The 25,333-nt window shown below is 43.3% G+C and overlaps 1 protein-coding gene and 1 pseudogene across 1 annotated transcript in view; one reads left to right on the forward strand and one right to left on the reverse strand.

Moving 5' to 3' along the window:
- Positions 1-25,333, reverse strand: part of Dnah14 (dynein axonemal heavy chain 14) — a 170,970-nt gene that overhangs the window by 123,339 nt on the left and 22,298 nt on the right. The window contains 10 exon segments of the mRNA XM_070023147.1: positions 715-783; positions 3,847-3,992; positions 10,039-10,092; positions 11,364-11,595; positions 13,545-13,798; positions 16,543-16,630; positions 20,608-20,682; positions 21,522-21,640; positions 21,726-21,830; positions 23,264-23,435. Coding sequence (XP_069879248.1) covers positions 715-783; positions 3,847-3,992; positions 10,039-10,092; positions 11,364-11,595; positions 13,545-13,798; positions 16,543-16,630; positions 20,608-20,682; positions 21,522-21,640; positions 21,726-21,830; positions 23,264-23,435 — 1,314 coding nt within the window.
- Positions 4,149-4,951, forward strand: LOC138827566 (four and a half LIM domains protein 1 pseudogene; annotated as a pseudogene).

The raw sequence follows: 25,333 nt of genomic DNA on the forward strand, positions 1-25,333 counted from the left end.
TTCTTAGTTGTTGTACTTAATGCCCTAGGAGACCGTTTTGTCTCCTTTGTATGTTCTCTCCCTATGGTATATCTCCTGTTGCCGCTGGACTTGATAGTGGAAGATAGGGGAAGAGTAAGATGCTGTAACAAGGACACAGGATGACCACTGCAACAATGATACCCCAAGACAGTAGACTGGAAACGAACTTCACAACTTTTGGGGGAGGAGGGAGTGAGGAGGTGCGGGAGGGATAGTGGGAGAACAACAAAGGAGAGAGTAACAATGCTCAACAAGAAATGCACACATTACCTTACTCACGTAACTGTAACCCCTCCGTACAGCACCTTTATAACAAAATAAAAGTTAAAAAGCCCAGAACAGAAGATTTTCTAGAAGGAAAAACTACTCCAACGATACTCCAATCGTGGCTATGTATCATAATGCATCTATTCAAATGCATGAAACGTACGTCACCGGCAGTGACTCTGAGGTGTATTATGGACTTTGGACAATGGCGGGATAGTGGCAGGCTGTGGGTTGTGACAGGTTTGCTCCTGTGGTGGAAGACACCAGTAGTGAAGGAGGCTGGGGAAGTGTGAGTGCTCAGTTTTGTTATGAAACTCAAGTTGATCCCCAAAGTAAAGTTTGCTAAATAAAAATGATAAAAACCAAAACAAGGAAAGAACAGCCTTTCAGTCAGTGTCTGCCCCTTCCGCGTGCACTGGTACTCACCTAGGGTTCATGGTGATAAACACTGCACAGGACATGTTCATGCGTATTTCTCTTCCATCCAGCACAAATCTACAAGACATTACAGTATTCACCACTAAAATGAATTGCTTATCTAGGCCAAAGTCTGTGATCTGTAGCACATTTAATTCCAACAGTACACACTAGAAAAAACAGTGGTGAGACAAAACAAAGGGCCCATGCTGAGCAATGAGGTGACCTCTGCTGGCACACACATGTGTGTGCTCACCTCGAAAGATGTTGAAAGGGTCTGGAAGACCCTTCTTAACACTAGAAGGTTCCATCTGGACAGATGACACAGGCAAGAATGAGGGGAAATGATAGGGAGAACAGACACAAGAAGGGGAGCAGCTCCCGGTTCCATCTTCAGATAAATACAGCATGGCTACCACATCACCCTTTCCCTAGGTACAAAACCTCAGACAACCGTGAAATAAACCCCTGGCTGGATACTGGCACCATGACGGGCTTCTTAGATGACTGCTACCAAAGATGATGGTGAAAACACGAGAAGAAGGACAGCCAGGGCAGAACCTGGGAATCAATGGCAAGCACGAGGAAGTTCTGTAGCGGCTGAGGCACACACCTGAATGGTGTGATCTGGTCGCTGCAGGGCCAGCTTTATCTACAGGCGTGCACAGCCTACTAACAGAGGCTTTAAAGAGTAAAATGACAAGCTACACCTATTTCCATAATTAGAAATGTTTCATAAAAACTGAAACCCACAAATCCATAAAGTAAATCATGTGAATTACTGTTTATCTCAAAGAGTAACATCTTGTTTGTATTACTCAATTTACATATATTGTTACTGAAGGTTTTTTTTTTTTTTCAATGAAAGCATCTTAATTTAGAGCAACAAGACAAGAAGGGTTTCAGGGGATATTTGCTACCTATACATCCGATGAGAGTCTAATAACCTGAATATACAAAGAATATAAAAAGAAATATAAAAAAATCCTAAAGCCTCAGAGAACCAATAAGTAAGTGGGCAAAGAAGCTAAAGAGACCTTCCCAGTAGCAGAACAAAATGGTCAACAAACCCATACAGAATGTTCATCATCCCTAGCCATAAGAGAAGTGCAAATGAAAACCACACTGAGATTCATCTCACTCCAGTTAAGAGCGGCCATTTTCAAGAATACATACAGCAACAAGTGCTGGTGACTATGAAAGAAAAAGACAGCCCAATGCACTGTTGGCGGGGTGTGCGCCAGAGCAACCATTGTGGACACCCGGATAGAGAGTCCCCAATGCACTGTTGGCGGGGTGTGCGCCAGAGCAACCATTGTGGACACCCGGATAGAGAGTCCCCAATGCACTGTTGGTGGGGTGTGCGCCAGAGCAACCATTGTGGACACCCGGATAGAGAGTCCCCAATGCACTGTTGGCGGGGTGTGCGCCAGAGCAACCATTGTGGATACCCGGATAGAGTCCTCAAAAAAACCAAACACAGAGCAGTCCTAAGATACAGCAGTACCACTCTTGGGCATTCCATGTCTGAAAAACTGCATTCCACAATGCAAGAAAGGCACCTCCCTGAACACACCCACGCTCATCACAGCACGGCTCACACAGACAAGGTACAGAATAGCCCAGGTGCTCCACAGTGGATGACAGGATTTTTAAAAAGTGACACATACACAACATGGAATTTTACACAGCTATTAGAAAAAATGAAATTATGTTATTTTCAGGGAAACAGATGGACCCGGATAGTATACTGAGCAAATAAGCCAGGCCTAGAGAGATAAATGACATATGCCTTCTCTCCTATGTGGGTCTTAGAGCCAGAACACAAACTCCCCACATGATCACACATAAGAGGCATGTTTTCATATGCTTTTCACTGGCCAAAAAAAAAAAAAAGAGAGAGAGTAGCTGACATATATTTGCATCCTTGATCTGGCAGGCAGCTCCAGAGAGTGTGTTAAAACCTAGCTGGGTGTCAGACACCTTTAAGTTCATGGGAAAGCAGAACCAACCAGCGGAGTCGGTAACCATGGGCATGAGGCTCCAGGCATGCCCAGGATGCAGAGTCCAGCTCTGTGCTGCAGATGTTGGAGTGCAAGCCTGCTTTCAGCGTGGCCTGCCTAGTCCCCACCACAGACATGCTGCGTGCTAACACATCCCCAAGTTCACTTCAATGAAGCACACTCTCTTTCACCTTGCTGTTTGGAAAACAGATTTTCACAAAACTCAGAGCAGAGAAACACATAGAAGATCACATGGTTTAAACACAATTGATGATTACGCAGGACAAGCTTCTCCACATTAAGTGACTTGTGCAAAAATTTAGTTTTGACTTTTGAATAAAATTTTTTTTCTGTGCACCAGTTCTGGGACTTGAACTCAGGACCTCATACTCTTGCTTAGCTCTTTTGCTTAAGGATGATATTCTACTACTTGAGCCATACATCCATTTCTGACTTTTTGCTGCTTAATTGAAGACAAGAGTTTCTTTGATTTGGCTGCCTAACCTGGCTTTGAACTTGATCCTCAGATCTCAGCCTCCCGAATAACCAGGATTACAGGGATGAGCCACTGGTATTGGCTAATTTTTTGAATTATGATTTATTGTTTTTCTGACCATACTTGGTCAGAGTCATATGTAATAAATCCATGAATAAGGCAAAGTTCCTGTAAACTTTTCATATCATTTACCAAGAAATACTCAAACATTCCATTTGATACATGCTTTAAAAATGAATAAGCAAGCCAGGCGCCAGTGGCTCATACCTATAATCCTAGCTACTCAGGAGGCTGAGATCTAAGGATCGTGGTTCAAAGCTAGCCAGGGCAGAAAACTCTGTGAGACTCCTATCTCCAATAAACCACTAGAAAACCGGAAGTGGTGCTGTGGCTCAAGCGGTAGAGCACTCGCCTTGAGCTGAAGAGCACAGGGACAGTGCCCAGGCCCGGAGTTCAAGCCCCACGACCGACAAAAAAAAAATAAAATAAAATAAAAAAATAAAAATAGTCTTGCCCATGTAATTGTAACCCCTCTGTATGGTATTTTCACAATAAAAAATAATAAATAAAAATGAATAAACATAAAGCCCCAAAGACCCAAACACTTACAGAAGAAAAACAACATTAATTAAACAACAATACCTGATGGAATAGTTGTCTTTTGCTGCCTTGATTTCCAGGATCTGAGAGGCAATGACGGAGAGGACTTCCACATCAATTAGGTTGAATTCATCAAAGCAGCACCAGGCTCCTGACTGAACCAAGCCAAAGAAGAATTTTCCCAGTACCTGAAAACAAACAAACAAGCAAATAAACAACACACAACCAAAAAGTTGAGTCTCAGACGGTCATCATCGCCGCAGCCATCAACAGCCACTGCCGCCGCACTCCGGCAGCCACACTCCGGGCAGCTGCGCAGGCAAGCATCCCCGAGCTAACCCTCCAGGTATACGGTGGGCACCATGGCTGAGAAGTCTGACTGCCACTATTGCAGAGATCCCTTGCAGGGAAAGACGTATGTGGAGAAGGATGGCCATCACTGCTGCCCGAAGTGCTTTGGCAAGTACTGTGCCAGCACCTGTGTGGAATGCCGCAAGCCCATCGGCCAGACTCCAAGGAAGTGCACTACAAGAACTGCTTCTGGCATGACTCTTGCTTCCGCTGTGCCAAGTGCTTTCACCCCTCGGCCAGTGAGACCTTTGTGGCCAAGGACAGCAATATTCTGTGCAACAAGTATGCCACCGGTGGGAAGACAACCCTAGGTGCAAAGGGTGCTTCAAGCCCTGTGGCAGGAGACCAGAACGTGGAGTACAAGGGCCTCATGTGGCACAAAGACTGCTTCATGTGCAGCAACTGCAAGCAAGTCATCAAGACTGGAAGCTTCTTCCCAAAAGGGGAGGACTTCTACTGTGTGACTTGCCATGAGACCAAGTTTGCCAAGCACTGCATGAAGTGCAACAAAGTCATCACAGGTGGAGGAATCACTTACCAGGATCAGCCCTGGCATGCCGATTGCTGTGTGTGTTACCTGCGTGGATTGCTACAAGAACTCTGTGGCCTAGAAGTGTGCTGGATGCAAGAACCCCATCACTGGGTTTGGTAAAGGCTCCAGTGTGGTGGCCTATGAAGGACAATCCTGGCACAACTATTGCTTCCACTGCAAAAAATGCTCCGTGAATCTGGCCAACAAGGCTTTGTTTTTCATGGGGAACAGGTGTATTGCCCTGATTATGCCAAAAGGCTGTAAATTGATGGGGGCGTCAGTTCTGTGAAACGGAATTTCAGTCATGTTTTTTTGTGCCCTGTTCTTTTCTCTGCCCCACACCATTGATAGGGGAAGAGTGGTTTTGCACCTCTTTAAACTTCTCCCTTCTGTCCTTTCTATTGTTTTGCAGTGTTGCTCAAATAAGGACAAACAGTGATTGTATTAGGATTTAGCAACAAGCATCCTTGTAGCAAAGTTAATTTCTCTACCGCTGCAATGAGCAAACAAAAACTTAGAACTGACTTTTCTGCATGTTTATCATAGAGCAGAAAAGTGTCAACCATTTAGCCACTTTGTGATGTAAGCAAGAAACATAAGCAATAAAGCTCCTGCTGAGCTGCCTTTCCAGGCTCAGCTGGGACCTGCCATGTAGTCAGTCATATGGCGTGCAAGAGTCGCAGCAGCTGCTGTAGCTCACAGCTCACACTCTGGTGAGCAGAAAAAGAACTTGCTGGAATGCATGGTTTAACATCCTCCTCAAAACTCTGACCCTCCTTCTATTCTTTTGTGATCTCACCTGACTAACATTGAATTTCATGAAAGTTAACATTTGAACTTAGCTGTTAAGTTTCCTCCCTACTAACGTCCAATACCCCCCCCTTGCCCCGCCCGACAGTGGCATGTTTTCTGAGCGTTCCCACTTTAAAGTACAGAATATATAGGTGACTGGGAAGGTGTATATGCCTACCTGAGAAAATGAACCTGTTTCAGAGCCACATTGTCACAGTGGAAGCTTGACAAAACTCACCCTTCCGTCCTTTTTATTTCTTTTCAATGCATTTTGTTTAAATAGTAAAAATAGTTTATGGGTTTGGAAACTTGCATGACATGGAGCCCCCTCAGATGTCACTGCAGTTTGGAGATTCATCTTATAGAAATGAGTGACCGTAAAACTCTTGAGGGGTAGCTTAAGCAGGCACCAGACTGCGTCAATGTGAATATCACATTTCAAAACCATGACAAGTGAAATCCCTTTGTAAAATAAAAGTTGTCGGCTCTTTGTCCATGTGTTCAAGAGGACTACGAAGTCCCTTCTCTTGTGATTCCTAGGAGGTTTCCTAGAGAACTTAGGTCTCTCTGGGGAAGTGGGGCAGCCGCTCACCTCACAGTTTGCTTCCCTGAAATTGTGGGATCACCTACTTATTGTATTCTCCATGATTACATTACATATATAATGAGAAAATAATCAAAAGTAAACATGTAATGACAATACATATTGGAATTCTTGTAGAAGTGGTTGTAGACACCGATGCTTCATTTCTGCATTCTGTCATTAGCTGTTATCATCTAATGTTTCAGTGTATCCTTACAGAAATAAAGCAGCATAGAAAGAAAAAAAATGCTCATCATGGAAATTATTTTAAAGTAAGCTGACACTTTCTGACTGGGAAATTATTCTAAAGTAAGCTGACACTTTCTGACTGGGGTTAAAGCTGTGCGCACTCTTCCCATCTCATGCCCAGCCAGCGCCTCCTGCGCGTGCTCCGCAGGCGTGCCTGTGGCCACCTGGACCCGAGGACCACTAGTCTGCCTGCCTCAGTGAAAGTTGCACACCAAGAGAGCTGGGTCTCAGCAGTGAGGATAAAGCCGGCACATGGTGGGAGAGCTCAGGGTCAGCAGGGCTGCAGTGGCGAATCCATTGCAGGACAGAAGGGACACACAGTCAGGACACAGCAAAGACAGCAGGGCCACCGTGGACAGCCAGACCTCGGTGGGCACACTGGGATGGACACTGTGGACAGCCAGGCCTCGGTGGGCACACACTGGGACGGACACTGTGGACAGCCAGGCCTCGGCGGGCACACTGGGACGGACACTGTGGACAGCCAGGCCTCGGCGGGCACACTGGGACGGACACTGTGGACAGCCAGGCCTCGGTGGGCACACACTGGGATGGACACTGTGGACAGCCAGGCCTCGGCGGGCACACACTGGGATGGACACTGTGGACAGCCAGGCCTCGGCGGGCACACTGGGACGGACACTGTGGACAGCCAGGCCTCGGCGGGCACACACTGGGATGGACACTGTGGACAGCCAGGCCTCGGCGGGCACACACTGGGATGGACACTGTGGACAGCCAGGCCTCGGTGGGCACACACTGGGATGGACACTGTGGACAGCCAGGCCTCGGCGGGCACACACTGGGATGGACACTGTGGACAGCCAGGCCTCGGCGGGCACACTGGGATGGACACTGTGGACAGCCAGGCCTCGGCGGGCACACACTGGGACGGACACTGTGGACAGCCAGGCCTCGGCGGGCACACACTGGGACGGACACTGTGGACAGCCAGACCTCGGTGGGCACACACTGGGACGGACACTGTGGACAGCCAGACCTCGGCGGGCACACACTGGGACGGACACTGTGGACAGCCAGACCTCGGCGGGCACACACTGGGACGGACACTGTGGACAGCCAGGCCTCGGCGGGCACACACTGGGACGGACACTGTGGACAGCCAGACCTCGGTGGGCACACACTGGGACGGACACTGTGGACAGCCAGACCTCGGTGGGCACACACTGGCACACTGGGGACAATCAGGCAGCAGCTCTCCCTCTTCTTTCGCATCCACCCAACTCTTCCCCTCCCCCTCTTTCTTCCCCTCCTCCTCTTTCTTCTCCTTCTCCTCTTCCTTTGCTTTCTCTTTTCTGTGTTCCGTCTGCTTTTTTCTTTCTTCTGACACCTGCATGCCCACCACACCAGGGAGGAGACACAGACTGACAACTCTGGGTCTGAAGGACTGGAAAATGACCGAGAATCTGACACAGACAGTACCAGCCTCACCACCTGCAGACACCTCTCTCAGAGAGCCCCAAGGAGGCGGTGGACGAAGGACTTCACACCACTCCCTCCTTGGGGGAAATGCCACAGGGACTCCAGAAGAACAGTGCTGACCACCACCACCACCTCTGTTTACTCTCACCTCCCCACTTCCATCATGACTCCACTGGCCAGCCTCTACAAACCTGAACCCAGATGTGTAAACCATGATGAAACATCACAAATTCCTGAACAAACAAGAGGCCACTCTCAAAAACTAAAAACAACACAGGGAAGACTTAAATGAGAGTGAAGAAGAGATGGTAAACAAAAGAATCATCAAAGCAATGATGAGAGAAATGGCCAATGAAATAAAAGAACAGATACATGAACCACTAGAGCACCAAAGAGAAATGGACAAGAAGATTTAATTATGAAGAAAATGCAGCACATGAGAAAGAGGGCCAACAAGGAGACAGAAACTATGAAAACTTCCATGAAGGGCAAGAGAAACAGCATCACTAAAGAGCTTGGAACCAGGAAGAGCTCTATCTTCCTATTACAAAACACAGTTGAAGGCACAGGCCACAGAGCAAAACAAGTTGAAAAGTGGGTGTCAGGAGTTGAAGATAAAGCAGAGGAATTAGAACTGTCAAAGGCACTGGAAACACTGAACATGCAAAGGGACATTCAAGAATTAGCAGATTTTGCCAAAGATCAAATCTACATATAATCGCAATAGATGAGGGAGAAGAATTCAGAACAAAAGGCATTGAGAACCCATTCAACAAAATAATAACAGAAAACATCCCCAAGTTAAAGAAAGATAATCTTACTCACATGACAGAGGCATACAGAACTCCAAGCAGACAAGACCAGAAAAAAAAAAAAAAGACTCCTAGACACATTCTTGTAAAGACTCTGGACTTAAACAGGGAATTACTTTTAAAGGCAGCAAAATTAAAGCGAGAACTTTATTACAATGGAAAGAAGATTGGAATAACTGCAGATTTCTCAATACACACTCCAAATGCAGGAGAGCCTGCAGCAGTATATAACTCATCTCTCAATGGCAACAGCTGCCAATCTAAACTAGTGTGCCCAGGGAAGCTGCCGTCCACAGCCGTCTGGCATCTGACAAAGGAGCCAAAGATGCCTCTTTAATAATTGTTGGAAAACTGGACCTCCCTATGTAAAAAACTGAAATTGGATCCATTTGTCATCTTGCCCTATGATCAAATCAATGACAGTCCTGAAACTTTGAAACTACTACAAGATGAAGTTGGAGACTATTACAACTTATAGGCATAGGCAGGAACTTTTTTTAAAGAGAGTCCCAGGGTCACAGCAAATAGGATAGGGACGATATCAGGCTAAAAAAATTCTGCACACCGAAGGACATCGTTACTAAGCTAAAAAGATAAGCCTACAGAGTGGGAGAAAATCTTTGCGATCTATACATGTGACAAGGATCTAATATTCAAAATATAAGAAGACCTTAAGAAACTCCCCCCCAATTAATAACTCAATCAATAAAAGGGCAAGAGTTGGGGGGAGGGAAAGTGGGAGAAAAAAAAGTGGGAGAGGAGAAATGGGGGAGAATGAAGGAAGGGGTGACATTGTCAAGAAGCACTGTACTCACACCCTGACTTATGGAATGTAACCCCTTTGTACAACTACTTAATAATAACAATAAAAAATGAAAGAAACAAAAGTCGACAAGCAAAATGACGTATCTTTGGGCTGAATACAGGTTAAGAAGCCATCAATTTTATCAGATGTATATAACAGAAAAGAAAAGAGAAAATCCACCAGACCTGGATGAGCACACAAGCTGAGTTCTCACTCGGGCAGCAGGCCAGATTTTGTCTTTATTTGTTCACCATGGGTGTTTTACTTGTATTTTGCAAAAATAAGTCACAGGGCTGAAGATACTGCTAAGTGGGTGAGCTCCTGCCATATTTTGGTATTAATCATAAAAAATTTCCTTCCTTTAATAATTTTTTCAGTAAGTAAATATTTAGAGTGACTTAAAGACTGAAAACTATTGTTTTAAGGAGTTCAGCTGAACTAAAAGTTAGCTAATATTCTAAGTTTCTATTACACTCTAGGTTTCTATTTTACTCTATTAGCTTCAAACAATGATACTGTTTTTAGTTCTCTCAATACTTAATATCTCTTTAATACTTAATATTAAGAAGTATTAAGCTAATATTCTTAATATTTAACATGGTTTTTCATTCCGAAATGAATTGTTTTATGTGTATATTTCCCCCAGAGATTTATGTCTAAGAATTACCTTATAATCCAAGTCTTCAAAACAGCTGAACACTACACAGTGTTTACCTAAGGCCTGGGAAACAAAAATGTTATCTTACTATAGTTCTTTAATCATGATAGCAAACAAAAACATTAAATGTTCCAGAGCAATAAAATGTCTGTTAAACTCTTGAGAAAAGTTTTGCAATCAAATACCAAATCAGTTTCACCAAATTCAATATAGTACAAAAATACATATACTGTTACTGACAGTTGATCAGTTCCTACCTGTTAGGACCTCAGCTCCTCCCTGCCCTGAGTCTCCCCTCCCCCCCACCCCATAGCTGGCCACTCCCTATCTCCCCCAGACCCACTTACCTCACTTCCGCCCTCACCTCTCCCAGACCTACCTTCGACTTGTATAGGGGCAGACGCCATGTGCTCCATCTCCTGGGGAGATATGGCCCCTCTAATAAACCTTATAATAATCTTTCTCCTCTGCCTGCCTGCCTCTGCATGGTTCCCTAGGATGGTCCCGAAGGATCCTTTTAGTACCAAATCTTTACTCAAATCTTCAGTTTAAAAAAAAAGAAAAAGAGCTGGGTGTTGGTGTCTCACACCTGTAATCCTAGCTACTCAGGAGGCTGAGAGGTGAGGATCATGGTTTGAAGCCAGCCTGGGTAGGAAAGTCCGTGAGACTTATCTCCAATTAACTACCAGAAAATCAGAAGTAGTACCGTGGCTCTAAGTGGTAGAGTGAAAACCTTGAGCAAAAAAGGACAGAGACAGTGCTCAGGTCCTGAGTTCAAGCCCAGGACCGGAAAAAAAATAATCATACTAGAGTCACAAACTATACTTTCTGCTTCTATCAGTCACCTGCTTCATGTGCCAGGCAGTTCACATAGTAATATTCCACACAAATACAAAGCAAATGTCCTCTCATTGAGACCCCAAGTCCTCCATCCAACAGGAATTCAAAGCTCAATCGCTGAAGCCTGGTGCACATCTGTAATCCCAGTGATTTGGGAAGTGGACACAGGGTGAGCTCAAGCTCTAAGACCAGCTTGGGCAAAATTGGTGTGACCCTAGCTCATTCCTCCCTCAAAGAAAAAAAATATTGGGAATATGGCTTAATTGGTATAGCACTTGCCAAGCACGTATAAAGCCCTGGATCCAATCCCCAGTATTACACACACACCCACACCCACACCCACACACACACACACACACACACAAATGGATGAGTTGTGTGACCTAATGAAGGTACTTGCTAAATGCAATAAACTGTAGGAATAGTACAAGTTAAATTGTGTGGAACAGGATAAAAATTAAAGAAGCTTTACTTTGGACACGAAAGCCACTTACCTTAGCCAGATCTTTAACAGTTTCCGTTTTTCCTGTTCCAGCAGGGCCAGCAGTGCAGCCGCCTAGGTTCAGGCTCAGTGCTCCCAAGAATGTCAGCCAGCACCTGTCCGTGAGGGGTGTGATGACCAGCCTTGGGGTACACCCCAAGTACTCGTATCCATAAGTAAAACTGGTGTTTCCTTGCATAACGTAACACAGCTTTTGTTTTTCATTCCATTTATACTGCAAATGTCTGAAAGCAAAATATTTGAATGCTCATATATTATCTGGGTAACATTACTTTTTTCACACAAATAAATCTAATAGAGTTTAAAAATGGGGAATTTATAAAAAAACAAACAGAAGTCAAAATGTTAACACAAATGAGATGTGATATAAAATTCACCAGTATTACAAGTTATGACTATAAACATATGGGCTACTTTGTTTGATGTCAACCCCAAAGAAGGATTTATGATGTCACCTCCTATTTGAAGGTACTATATAGCTCACTAGTTTCCAATAGGAATGTGATCAAACATATTGTTCATTACAATTTAATTCTTACGAGGGAACTGAGAAATAGTTACTTAAGAATCAAAAACCTGGGCTTGGGGCTGGGGGCTGAGGGCTGATGCCTATAATCCTAGCTACTGAGGAGGCTGAGATCTGAGGATCATAGCTTGAAGCCAGCTGGGGCAGGAAAATTCATGAGACTCATCTCCAATTAATCACAGATAAAGCCAGAAGTGGCACTATGGCTCTAGTGGTAGAGTGCTAGCTAGTCTTGAGCAAAAGAAGCTAGGGACAGCACCCAGGCCCAGGGGGGAAAAACAAAAACAAAAACAAAAAAACAAGTAAAAAAACAACAACCCTGCACTTTGACCTATCCTGTGAACATTGTGACTTGTGTAGCTGAGGATAAATGTTTCTTCTCAAGGCTCTGAGTGCAGTCCGAGAACCACAGGTGATTTTATGAAAATTCATGCTTGACTGCTTTATGTGCCCACCAGTACCAATTCATTTTCAAAGATTATTTTGAAAGGAATTATCTTTAAATAGTTGTACAGCAGGTTTTCAATGCAACCTGTCAGATTGTGAGTGTAGTGCACCTCTGGCCAACGTCACCTCTGTCATTGCTTTCCCCATATCTTCCAACCCTACCCTTTCCCTAAGTTCACCTAGTTCAATTTTCACACATATACATTGAATATTACGACTGCTTCCTCCCACCTTTCACTCTCTATTTGCAAGGACCATTTTTGGAATATATTTTATACTTGATTGTTTTAGTAATTAACACATCATAGGAAAAATCACGTGTCTACGTTTCAGTGCGGTTAGAGGTTCAGGCAATGCCATGCACCCCACTGAAGGCCTGGCCCAGCACGGATCCCCTCTGCCCCTTCTCCTTCCACCTGCAGTGTGTTGTCATGGAGTCTCTTATACATCTTCACAGACCATTGTGAGGGCCTGTTCCTCTCTGGGGTAACAGGGAAGATTATAAAGAAATCATTAAAAAAAAACACAGAAACTTCTAAACAAAAGTTAAAATAAAAGTCTAAAAATGTGTGCACTGCAAACTTGCAAAGGTAAAAATAATCATCAGCAAAAACAGATGACAGGAAGTGGCGCTGCAGCTCAAGTGGTAGAGCGCTCGCCTTGAGCTGAAGAGCTGAGGGACAGAGCCCAGGCCCAGAGTTCAAGCCCCACGACCGACAAAAAAAAAAACAAAAAAACAAAAAAAACAGATGACAACCTTTAGAAAGAAATAAAAATGTGAAATCTCACATGTAAGCTAAGACTGTAATGCTCCATCACAGGCAGCCTCTCTTCTCCTATGTCTTCATATTTCCACAAGGAGCACAGGAGGTACTGGCCAGGGAGCTGGCTAGACGTGTTCTCTGACTTGTTTTGAGAGTTGATACCACCGGGAAATTAAAAAATGTTCCTCGGATGAGTGGCAAAAAGAACCCCATCAGATTAGAAAGACAAAGTGTGAAGACATGAAAGTGATAGAGAGAGGAGAGAAGAGGTAAACAAGGCAGAGCAGGAATGTGGTACAAGGGGGCGACTTGCTTTGAATTTTGGCAAACTCCTGAAAATTACAAGTTGATATTTACAACGTTTGAAGCAGAGAATTTATTTACCTAATGATGCTTATGAGAGGTTATTACACATACTTATAGTTTATCTCCCTACCTTGACCACTCAAAATCCTCTGCATTGAATATATTTTTAAGTAGTAAATCCATCACAATATCTCTGCTGTGAACGTAGTGGGTAAGCAATGCTTCCAGCACAGTTTTTGTTCGAGAATTACTAGTATTCAACCCAATCAGCTCTGCAACTTCTTTCAGATGCCAAATCACAGCAACATGGACTTTCTCCAACTCTTCTCTTGGATTAGAACTCACAAAGCTTCTGATACAATCATTATGAAACATGATCTGGCCCTGAAAAAGGCAAATGAGTTGAAATACATTTCATTTTAATTAAAACACTTTTATGAAGTATATGTGACATTTGTATAATGTATACGTGTGTGTGTGTGTGTGTGTGTGTGTGTGTGTGTGTGTGTGTGTGTGTGTGTGTGTGTGTGTGTGTGTGTGTGTGTGTGTGTGTGTGTGTGTGTGTGTGTGTGTGTGTGTGTAAAGGAGAGAGCTTGAACATGTATATTTGAAGACTAACTGAAATCCAGTCAATGCTTTTACTGGATGGGGTGTGGAGAGACTTTTTCCTTTATGCCATGGAACTGCTGTTACTTAAAGCCATTCTTCAAGAATGGCCATGGGGAGAGAGATTGTGAAATGGGTCTTAAATTTTTTATTTGCTCATTTATTTAAAGAATGGTTATACTATTTTGTGTCAGTGGACACTGAAATTCTCACAGTGGCCAATGCATAAAGACACCCCCTGGTATGTACTCCTGCAGGGGCCTTTACATCTCCTAAGAGACAGCTCCTCTGTGCAACACACACAGCGGTTCAAGACAAAGGGAAGTGGTAAACTATTCCTGGAAAGATGAATCAGCATCGGTAGGGCACATTCCGTGAAGTACTTCTAATGCCAGTTTCTTATTGTTAGACATGTTTGGAACACCAGGAATCTGGGGAAGACCCCTTACTAATGCAGCTTTGATTAGTAGAATTTACTAGAGAAATATGCAGATCAACTCATCATTATTATTGTCATCTTTGTACAGAACTGCTTAAAGAAGTCTTTCAGATGAAGATGGGATTTGTTCAGTCAAATGGACTAAGTAGTATAAAGGACAAAGAGATTTAACAGGAATAATTTTTGCCTACAAGTCCAGATTAACTTAGAAAACTTGAATTGTAGTAGATCAAGCTAAAGTAAAAAGATGTGAAGTTATTCTTACTTCATTTTTTAATTTTTGTTGCCAGTACTAGAAATCAGGCCCATGCACTTGTTCACTCAGCTTTACTCGCCCCTAACAGTTAGGTCATGCCCCCAGCCTGGCTTTTCCTAGTCATTTTTGGAGATGGAGTCTCAGGGACTTCTCTGTTTGGGCTGATACTAGCCATGATCCTCTAGATCTCAGACTTCTAAGTAGCTAGGGTTTCAAGCATGAGACACTGGAGCCTTGGTGTGAACTTATATTTCAATGGGCTAGAAATCCATATTTAAAACATACTTGCTAGTAGCAACTCGTGGCAACATGGTTTCTACTATTACCACTCCAGAAAAACTACTATTTTTAATTAGAGGTAGAGCTCAAGAGGCTTAGCAAGCTTGAGGCCAAGGAAAACCCCACTAAAAACAAAAAATGAAGGAACAAGCACAGTCTTATGCCTGTAGTCCCAGCTACTTAGGAGGTGCTGATCAGGTAAATCATGGTTTGAGAACAGCCCAGGCAAAAGGAAAACTATTTTGTAAAAATCCTATCTCAAAAAGTAAGTTCAGGGTTGTGGTTCACAGCTGTGATCTCAACGACGTGTGAGGCACAGGTAGGGAAATCGCATAGCAAACACAAGGCCCTAGGTTCTAGCCCCAGTAGTACCAAAAGACAAAACACAAACCAAAAACAAACCCTACGCTCATAACGAGCTTCATGACTAACAGGTTATGACAATCTTTGCAACTGTCTAGAGCTTTTAAAAATTATGACCACCTCTGTTTTTAAATAAGCAATTCTTTCTAGAGAAAGGTCAAAGAAATGAACAGAAAGTGTGTCTTCCTTCAGCTCCAAGACAACTCTCATCCAACTCTCCTCCCTCCTGCCTTCCTCCATCTCCTTACCTCATTTGCTCCCTCCCTCCTCCCTCCTGCCTTCCTCCACCTCCTCACCTCCTCATTTGCTCCCTCCCTCTTCCCTCCTGCCTTCCTCCACCTCCTCACCTCCTCATTTGCTCTCCTCCCTCCTCCCCTACCTTTCTCCACTTCCTGTACCTCCTCATTTGCTCCCTGGCATTCTTGTTTTTCTTGTCCATTTCTCCCTGTGGCTTTCCTTTTGTCCACTCATTAAACATTGCTGTTCCTTGGGCTCTTTCCTTACACTTACTTTATACATTCTGCTTGAAGCCCTATAATTCCTCTAGCTTCAACAAAACAACTGCCAATTCAGACTTTCTGGACATCATCCAAATTTTCCCTCTCATTCTCTTTTAGTCTCCAGGAAAACCAATATTGCAAATATGTGTGCAGAATCAAGTGGGCAGGTTACATAATGGCTTCACACAGAGAGGCCCCATGGAAATCCCAAGAACCGGCGGCCATGTCACCTGTGAGCACCGAGGACTGAGGGGGAGGGCTACTCTGGATTATTTGAGTTCAGTGTAATCATGTGTGTTCTTAAAACTGGAAAACATGTTCTACCTTTGAGTTGGAAGAAGGTCAGAGAGAAGCAACAGTGCCGGCTTTGAAGATAAGCACAGGAGTAATGAGACAGAAAGCCCAGAGACACCGGACATTCTGGTCTCAGTGCAGATACCTGATGAAGCCTTCTGACGCCACGACCTCAGTGTGGGGACCCCAGGCTGTCTTCTAACCCACAGAGCTCTACGATGACATTATTTACACCTGTCAATTCAGACTAATGGCATCTTATTTTTAATGTATTTCCAAGTAAGCGACAAGTATTAGTATTCTTCATAATGGCTCCTTTGCCAGATCTTGGTTTTATCGATGGAGCCACACACTGAACTCTCCTCCACACACTCAGAGCAGTGTGACTTACCACCGTGAGCACCACCTGTCCTGGATGAGACACCGCCCACAGGGAAAAATCCTGCTGCATCCAGTCTTCAACCCCTTGACTCACAAACCTACAAACAAAAACGTATTTGCATTATCTGAGTCTAACCAGTGGCCACAGCCATTGAGTGACAGCTGATTGCTTTGTTCACCTGTCTGTGCAGACTGCAAATCCTTTATGTGGCTCCTACCACGTTCTACTTTCTTATTTTAGTCATTCACTCTCTGAAGTAATAAAAGTACATACTAACCTAGAAAAACACACAAATTAACCTTCAAATTGTAAGTGCTACCAAGAGCAAATATATAATACTTTGTACAAATTTCAAGTGAATCTTCATAATAGAGCCCTGCATTTGGTAATTATAATGGAGAAGACAGGTGTGTGTGTGTGTGTGTGTGCGCGTGCGCACACGCGCGTGCATGCGCACGCGCACGCGGGAGGAGTTCCTGGGACTAGACCTCAGGGCCTTTCCTCTCACTTCTTCTCTCAAAGTTGGTCTTCTACCACTTGAACCACAGCTCTACTTCAGCTTTCTTTTGCAGGTTAATTGGAGATAAGAGTATCATGGACTTTTCTGCCCAGGCTGACCTCAAACCTTGGTTCTTAGATTTCAAACTGCTGAAAAGCTAGAATTGTAGCTGTTAGCCACCAGTATCCAGCCAGGGTAAGTTTTATTAAATATATCTAGAAAGTTTTATTTAGACCTGAAGTAACATATGCCAACATTATATATTTTGATAGTCATGACAGGTTTTAATAGAGTAACTTTAAGTTTCTTTTATCAGTATTTTATCTTTAATTTATCACTACCATAGATTACAAATTCTCAATACTAGCTTTCATTGACTTTTTAAAGGACTGCAATAGCTTTATTGTTTTACATTTTACTTGAACATTGAAATGAAGCATTGATGCTTTTAAATTTTGCTGTGCTTGTCTATCATAGCTATTATTTGTATTATCTTCTTTATCACTGTTGCTAAAAAGAAGCATGTCATACAACTTTTTTCTTTTACACAGGTTCACACTGGAAAGCCCACCCAGACTGGCCCTTCCCTCATGATCCTCCTGCTTCCATTTTCCAAGTGCTGGGGGTTATGGATGTGGTCACGAAAGTGACTTTTTATATGCATAATGCGCTTTACATCCCATGAATTAAAACCAACATCAGATTTTTTAAAAAGTGTCTCTACTTAATACATTCTTATTTTTTTCTGGTAATTTGTCCCTAAACAATAGATGTGATCACCATTTACATAGAGTATTGGGTATTATTCTGACGGTATGGAAAGACACGGTGGCATGCAAACGTGGTTCTACTTTATTCACAGCACTTGAGCATGTGCGCATCTTGCTGCTCCTGGGGGAAGTGAGTCCTGGAACCAATCCCTGGGGCCATTGAGGGATGACAGTATTTCAAAAGCATTATCAATAGCAGATATATCTTTACGAATTAATTTTTATTTTGTATTATGCCATTGGTGCTTCATTTTATTCTTAAATATGGCTCTTGCTTACAGGGCCATAACAAGTTTTACTAAGTGTAGGCTTCAAGAAAAATAGGATTCATAAAGTGTTACTAGTATCCAGTAGAAGATGTTTATAATTGTCATACAGTATGCCCAAAGAAATGAACAATCTAAAATAGGAAGTAAAAATATCCATTGACCCCAAACCACGAGCAAAGATAGGCATAAATGGAAAGAATGAGTCCACATGTTATGGTAATTTCAGTGAGTGCTGAAAAGCCAGCACATCGATTCTTGTATGAGCAAGAAACTCCCTTGAACAGCAGTGGATTATCATAAAAATGAGGTGGAGGACTGAGTCAGAAAAAAGTTGGAAATCTGAGCAGACAATGAATATAGCGATTAAATCCTATCGAAGAAAAGCCTACCACCTTGTATTTTCACTGCTAAATTCTATCAAACATTTAAAGAATTAAAACCAATTTTTCACAAACTCTTTCAAAATACTGACAAAGGAGTAGTTGCAAACTCATTTTTCAAGGACACCAAAGCCAGGCAAGGACACTATTAAAGTCACAGGCCAGTATCTCTAATGAACATAAATATAAAAACTCTGAAAAAAACACTAGGAAAATAAAATGGTATATTAAAGAACCATTTTCCAATTATATTATGTGAAGTTAGCCAGACCCAAAGAAACAGGCCCCATGGTTTCCCTTATTTGCAATAACTAGTATACATCTAGGATAATCTGACCAGACAAGCAGGAAAGGTCAAAGCTATGTACATATGACCACATAAGATGATGCTAAGTGAAATGAACCCCAAGATAGGGGCACAAGAGGTTTTATCTTTGTCACTGTTGTTTTTAATGTACTATGTGATTTTTTTTTGTTTCTTTTGAATGTTCTTCCCCCACAGTATAACCCCTGTTGTCACTGTATTTGATTCTGGCGCCCTGCATCTTGTATATACATTTTTTTCTAATTTGGGGGAGGGGAAGGGAAATAACAAAATGCTGAAATAAGGATACAGGTTGACCCCTTGTAACAATGAGATGTACAAGACACTAGGTTGAAAAGGAACTTTACAACTTGGTGGGGGGGGGCGGGGAAGGAAAGGATGGAAGGGTTTGTTGTTGTTGTTGGGTTTTTTTTGGGTCCAGTCGTGGGGCCTGAACTCTGAGCCTGGGCACTGTCCCTCAGCTCTTCAGCTCAAGGCTAGCGCTCTACCACTTGAGCCACAGCACCACTTCCAGCTTTTTTCTTTTTGCTTATGTGGTGCTGAGGAATCGAACCCAGGGCCTCAGGCATGCAAGGCAAGCACTCTACCACTGAGCCACCTTCCCAGCCCCAGGATGGTAGGGTTTAACAAAGGAGGGGGTAACAAAGCTCGATAGGAAATGTACTCATTACCTCACTCATGTAACTGCAATCCCTCTGTACAGTATCTTTACAATAAAAATATTTAAAAAATTTAAAAATAAAAAAGAATCATTTTCCATAATCTAATAGGATCTAAATGGTTTTCAAAATGGTTCAATATATACAAGTCAATAAATATTATCTATGATTTTAATAGAATGAAGGGAAACTACAATTTCAACAGATACTTTAAAAAGTACTTGATAAAATTCAACATCCTTTTCTGGTAAAACTAAAAAAATTAGGCATAAAGGTAATGTACCTCAATACAATCAAGACTACATATGAAAACTGTACAGTTACTATAATAATAGTGAAAAGTTGAAAATGTTTCCTCAAGTCTCAATGACAAGACCGGAATGCCCAAACAACTCTCAAAATCAGTAGTGTTTCTTTATATAAACAACAAACTTTCTGAACAATAAATTAAGAAATCAACACATTCACAATAGCTACAGAGAAAATATTCAGAAGTCAATTTAATTAAGAAGCCCCAGTGTGGGGCACACAGGCAGCCAAGATGGAAGTTGAGTGGGCAGGGCCGGACTTGTTTACCTTCAGTGCATAAACAGCTCCTGGAAGCTTAGGTGCATGATAGGGTGTGACCTTTACAGTGATTGGTTGGTTCCGGTTCCTCCCCTCCCACGCAATCTTTTGCTTCAAAAAGGGCTTGCTGTGTGGTAATAAAAGGAGTCCCTGCTTGACTTGACTTCCCGCTGCATCTGATTGTCTCCTGGGCTAAGGGAGGCTGGTTGGGAGACCCTGTCCGGACCCCATCCGTCTTTCGTGGGACAGACAAGGACCCGAGGACCCGACACCCAGTACTGGCACACACAAGAAGTGTAGAGAAAGATACAGGATTATTATTATTATATTGGCAAGTTACAATGTCTCCAGGGTTCTTTTTTTCTTTTGTCAGTCAAGGGGCTTGAACTGGATGAGACTGGAGGCTGAGGGTGAGGTACTTGGAAGCAGGCAGAGACAGATGTCTGGCCACTCTTCAGGTGTCCATGAACTCAAAGGGCACAAAGCCACATATGCGCCTTCACTCTACCAACATCCTTCCATTTATATTAGCAGGTAATAAAGTGCGTGTCTATATGTGCGTGTGTGTATATCACAGAATTTTAGGATCTGAGTGTTATACTCACTTTTTCACCACATCGAACATGCTTTTCTCTACATTTAACAGCCATTGTTCCACAGCACTTCTTATGCGGATTTTCCTATGTATTTCAAAAACAGTATTATTATATAATATTATGAATCACATGAATTCATTTGTATGTCAGTCTTTTGATAAACTTATAGACTGTTTTCTACATATCTATATTACTTATGGACCAGAGGAATATAATTCTATCATATTTTCTGGTTTCTCTAGATTTTAAATTAGAAAATGATATTGAAAACATACTACCTAGCTTCAGGAAATGTTGACATCAAACCTATGAATATATACAATAATTAGGCAAATAGGAATTTGAAAATAGAAATGCACAAAATAGAAAAATTGTACCATAAAATATTTTTGGATTGCTCATGGTCTTTTCAAGTGGCAGAACTTGGTTGGGACTTGGGAGGGTTCTTAAAGCATGCTGGGAGGTGGGGACCCTGTCTGGGGCCCTTGCTTAGGCTCCACGGACTAGAACCCTAGTTGTCCTGTTTTCCTGGAACCCCAGAATGATGAAAACAGAGGCTGGTGGACGCAGTGATGGTAGTAACCTTAACAACTCAAAAGAGTAAATTTTCTTCCCATCTATGCTCATAATAAAACTTGGAAGTAAACATAAAGAGTATGAAACTAAAGCTGAGTTCAATGATAGAGCAAAAGACAGGCACAAATGAGAAGGTCTGCAGAGTTCTGAAGATTACCTTTTAACATTAGGACACAGCAAAGAAGCACAGAAGAGAGTGTTCTGTGTTAAGAAGAAGACAGTGAAAGCCTTGGAAGAAACACTTCACATGGCAAACTCCTGTCAACTACTGAGAACATCTAAGCAGAAATTTCAAAATAAGAAGCTTCTAAGAGGTTTGGCCATGAGCCGGTGGCCTACTCTCATACTTGGGCAGCAGAAGACCCTCTCCTTCTGCAGATATGAGCATTTTTACAGCAGGGGGTCCAATTTCTCCTTTCCAGATCAATACTTGTTTTATATTTTCAAAACATTTCACAAGATGAGGCTGTGGACCAGAAAATAATGTTGGTAATATTGTAAAATCCTGACTTGGTTAGGAAATAACATTGCTAACAGAATGCTCCTGTTACCTGCACAGACTCAGGATTCCTGCTGTCAGCCAGTATATCGAGAAGCTCAGCATTGCTGAGAAAGTAAAACCTTGGGAAAATCATTCTTTTAACTTCAAGGTAATCCTGTCCAGAACCAAAAGAAATGCAGTTCAGAAGATAAATCTATGATAGGGGTTGAATCATCATATAGGCCTACATTACATACAAATATCACAGTGAAAGCTGTTGTCAGTCAAAATATTAGCCTGTGAGTAATGAAAGCTATGTTTAAGTTGTGAAAACATTTTAAATAAAATAGGAAAACCAAAGTCCAAATGAAAGCAAGCAGAAAAGTGCACATGTGCACACTTACTATCAGTCAGCAGGACGCCGTTGTGGTGTTCCCACATGTGTGTGTGCTCTGGCTGCTCTAGTTCTGTGTGTCGTCCTCACCTGAGAAACACGGCCTCACTGCTCAAATAACCTCACATTCTCCTTACTCAGAATTCCCCTTTCCTGCTCCACAACTTCACACTAGTTAGTGTATGGTTATCCTTCTTTTCAGTAAAACAGATACATTGTTTGCGGATGGCAGCCATTTTCCTACTCTCCTATCTCGTCAATCTTTCCCTTGCAAAAAACCTCCTTATTAAAAAAATTTGAGACGCCCTTCTTCTCCCTTAATGCTCTGGCAATGTAAAAAGCATAGGGGACCAATACAATGATGTAGGAGTTCATCAAAATATTCTAATTCAGCTGGGTGCTGGTGGCTCACACTTGTAATCCCAGCAACTCAGGAAGCTGAAATCTGAGGATCAAGGTTCAAAGCCAGTCCAGGCAGGAAAGTCCCTTGAGACTCTTCTCCCCAATTAAACCCACCAGAAAATCAGAAGTGGCGCTGTGGCCCGAAGTGGTAGAGCACTCGCCTCGAGTAAAAGAGCGCAGGGACAGTGCTCAGGCCCTGAGTTCAAGCCCCAAGACTGACAAAAATAAATAACTTGAATTCAGTTTTTGCTAAAACTACAATTAATAGTGATGCTATTAATACTTATTAACTGTAAGCGCCAGATCTTGTGCTTCAACAGCGTCCTCTCCTTCCCTTCTGCTCCCCGGGAACCACTGCCTTTACTCTCAACCTAAAGACAAGGGATCCTGGGCACAAAAAATCTTGAACCTTGGGCTGGGAAGGTGGCTCAGTGGTACAGCGCTTGCCTTGCATGCATGAGGCCCTGGGTTCGATTCCTTAGCACCACATAAGAAAAAAGAAAAAAGCCGGAAGTGGCGCTGTGGCTCAAGTGGTAGAGCGCTAGCCTTGAGCTGAAGAGCTGGGGGACAGAGCCCAGGCCCAGAGTTCAGGCCCCACGACAGGACCCCCCCCAAAAAAAACAACCTTGAACCTTGATACTATGCCTGAAGGCCACTGAGATCAGTCGTCCTTTTTTTTTTCTTAATCCTATTTTCAGGACCTCCAAAATTCGTGAGTGTGAGAAGTGCTGGCAGTGAGAAAGAAAGCAGGAAGCCCACGCTGGTGCTATCTGCGTGTGCAGTGGGTCTGCATGCCATGGTTGTGCAGTTACCTCCAGACTTTTCTTTATAGTCTCAAGATGCATATTGCAGTTCTGCAGCACTTCCAGGACTCCTGCGGAAGTGGTTATTCGTAAGGCCTCTAGCTTGTTCTGCACTTTTGACATTAATTCCTTCCACATGGAGATCACCATGGAGAAGTGCTTTGTTTCTGCTGGGAGCTGCCTTTAGAAATAAAATTAGATTTAACCGTTTTTTGAAAGCACTATCATTAACATAATAATCTAAATGTATTTGCTACAGAATACTGTGGTATTTATAAAACAATTTTGATGTTTTTTCCTTGATCATTTGAATTATATGAGTTTTATATACTTATATATTAATTATATCCGCTATATAGTTACTTATGTAGTAGCTAATATATAATTATATATAGTAAATATATTTATTAATTACTATATATTACTTAAGTAATGTATATGGTAAGAAATGTATACATAATGAATAAATATGAGTGTAATATATGTGTATAATGTATATGGTAGGTAATGTATATGGTAAAAAATACTAGGAAAATTAGACATATAACTATCACTGAACTGAAAATTAATTGCACTTGACAGGCATACACTATACACACCACACACACACACACACACACACACACACACACACACACACACCTCTAAAATCACTCTTGTTGCAGGGAGCTCCTGGTCTATAACAACCATGCACCCCTGTATTCCTTGTTGGTCCTGTTATTAAAGACTGCTTTAGAGCTGCCCATGAAGGGGCACCCTTGTTGTTTATTTTGTTTGTCGGTCGTGGGGCCTGAACTCTGGGCCTGTGCGCTGTCCCTCAGCTCTTCAGCTCAAGGCTAGTGCTCTACCACTTGAGCCACAGCACTACTTTCGGTACGGAGGAATCGAACCCAGGGCCTCATGCATGCAAGGCAAGCACTCTACCACTGAGCCACCTTCCCAGCCCAGCCCCCTGGTTTTTAATGCCCCCACATACTGGTACAAAAAAAAGTCAAACTCGAGAGGCGGGTGGAGGTGGGTGGCATGCAGGCCAGGCTCTGGGAGGAAGAAGACCCACACCCTGACCACTCTACTCGATGATCCGGAACCAAGGAACAAGGAGACTCACAGAAGCGCAGCTGACCCCAGTCATTCTTGCGCTGGGTTCCTGGAGGCCACGCACGCATCCTGCCTCTCTTCCTCACCTCAACTCTTCCAGACTTCCTCAAGTCAAGCAGGTTTACTTTTTCCTCAAGTTTGAAAGACTCTTCGCCTTCACTCATGTGTCAGTGCTGTCACCTGTATTTACAGCCTTCCACCTGCCCTGCACCACGTGCGTACCAGTGCCTTTTATCCCGTGTAATTTCACGGAGAGAAGATTCCTATGGAGAGTTTTAAGATCCCTGTCTGGGAAGATGGCGGAGGAGAAGCAGGAGGCATAACAAGCTCTCGCATAGAAAGCAGTTTTAGAGTTCCAGTGCACAGTCCTAAGCCAGAAAATCACACCAAGTGTGCCATCACAGGACAGAGTTAGGCCAGAGAGGGAAAATCCAGGCAAGGAGACACATCTGAGATCTTGCCAGCAGCTGCTGCGGCGGCGGCGGCGGCGGCGGCGGCAGCAGCGGGGGCCGTACTGCCATACCTGAAACAGAGAGAGTCCAGGACGAAAGAGCCAGACGCGGCGGGCGAGCGGATTCTACTCAACACCAGCAAGAACCGACAAGGAGCAGACATCTTCATCCTGCAGTTCGCAGACCAGAGACGACCCAGGAACCAAGACTCAGCGTGAGTAGAAGCCTGATGTCCTCACTCCTTCTCCGGGAGCAGAGGAGGGAAGGCCACCCCTCCCCCCCCAGTACTGGAGATCTCCATCTTGGATACCGACAAACCTCGGTGGAGCTGCTAGCTCCAACTCAGGCCTTGGAATAAAACTAGGGTCATTTAACAGGTCACAAGAACTTAACAGCAGCGTGACCTGCCAGACTCAGCTCCACCCAGGGAAAAGTCACCCAGTTGGGGCGCCAGCCCTAGGAGTGACTTTCTTTATCGGGTAATCAGAGCCAGAGGCTGCCCCTCCCTTTAGCAGCCTCGACAATCAAC

This window comes from Dipodomys merriami, unplaced genomic scaffold (genome assembly GCF_024711535.1).
Source record: "Dipodomys merriami isolate MVZ:Mamm:240054 unplaced genomic scaffold, mDipMer1.0.p SCAF_158, whole genome shotgun sequence".
NCBI lineage: Eukaryota > Metazoa > Chordata > Mammalia > Rodentia > Heteromyidae > Dipodomys > Dipodomys merriami.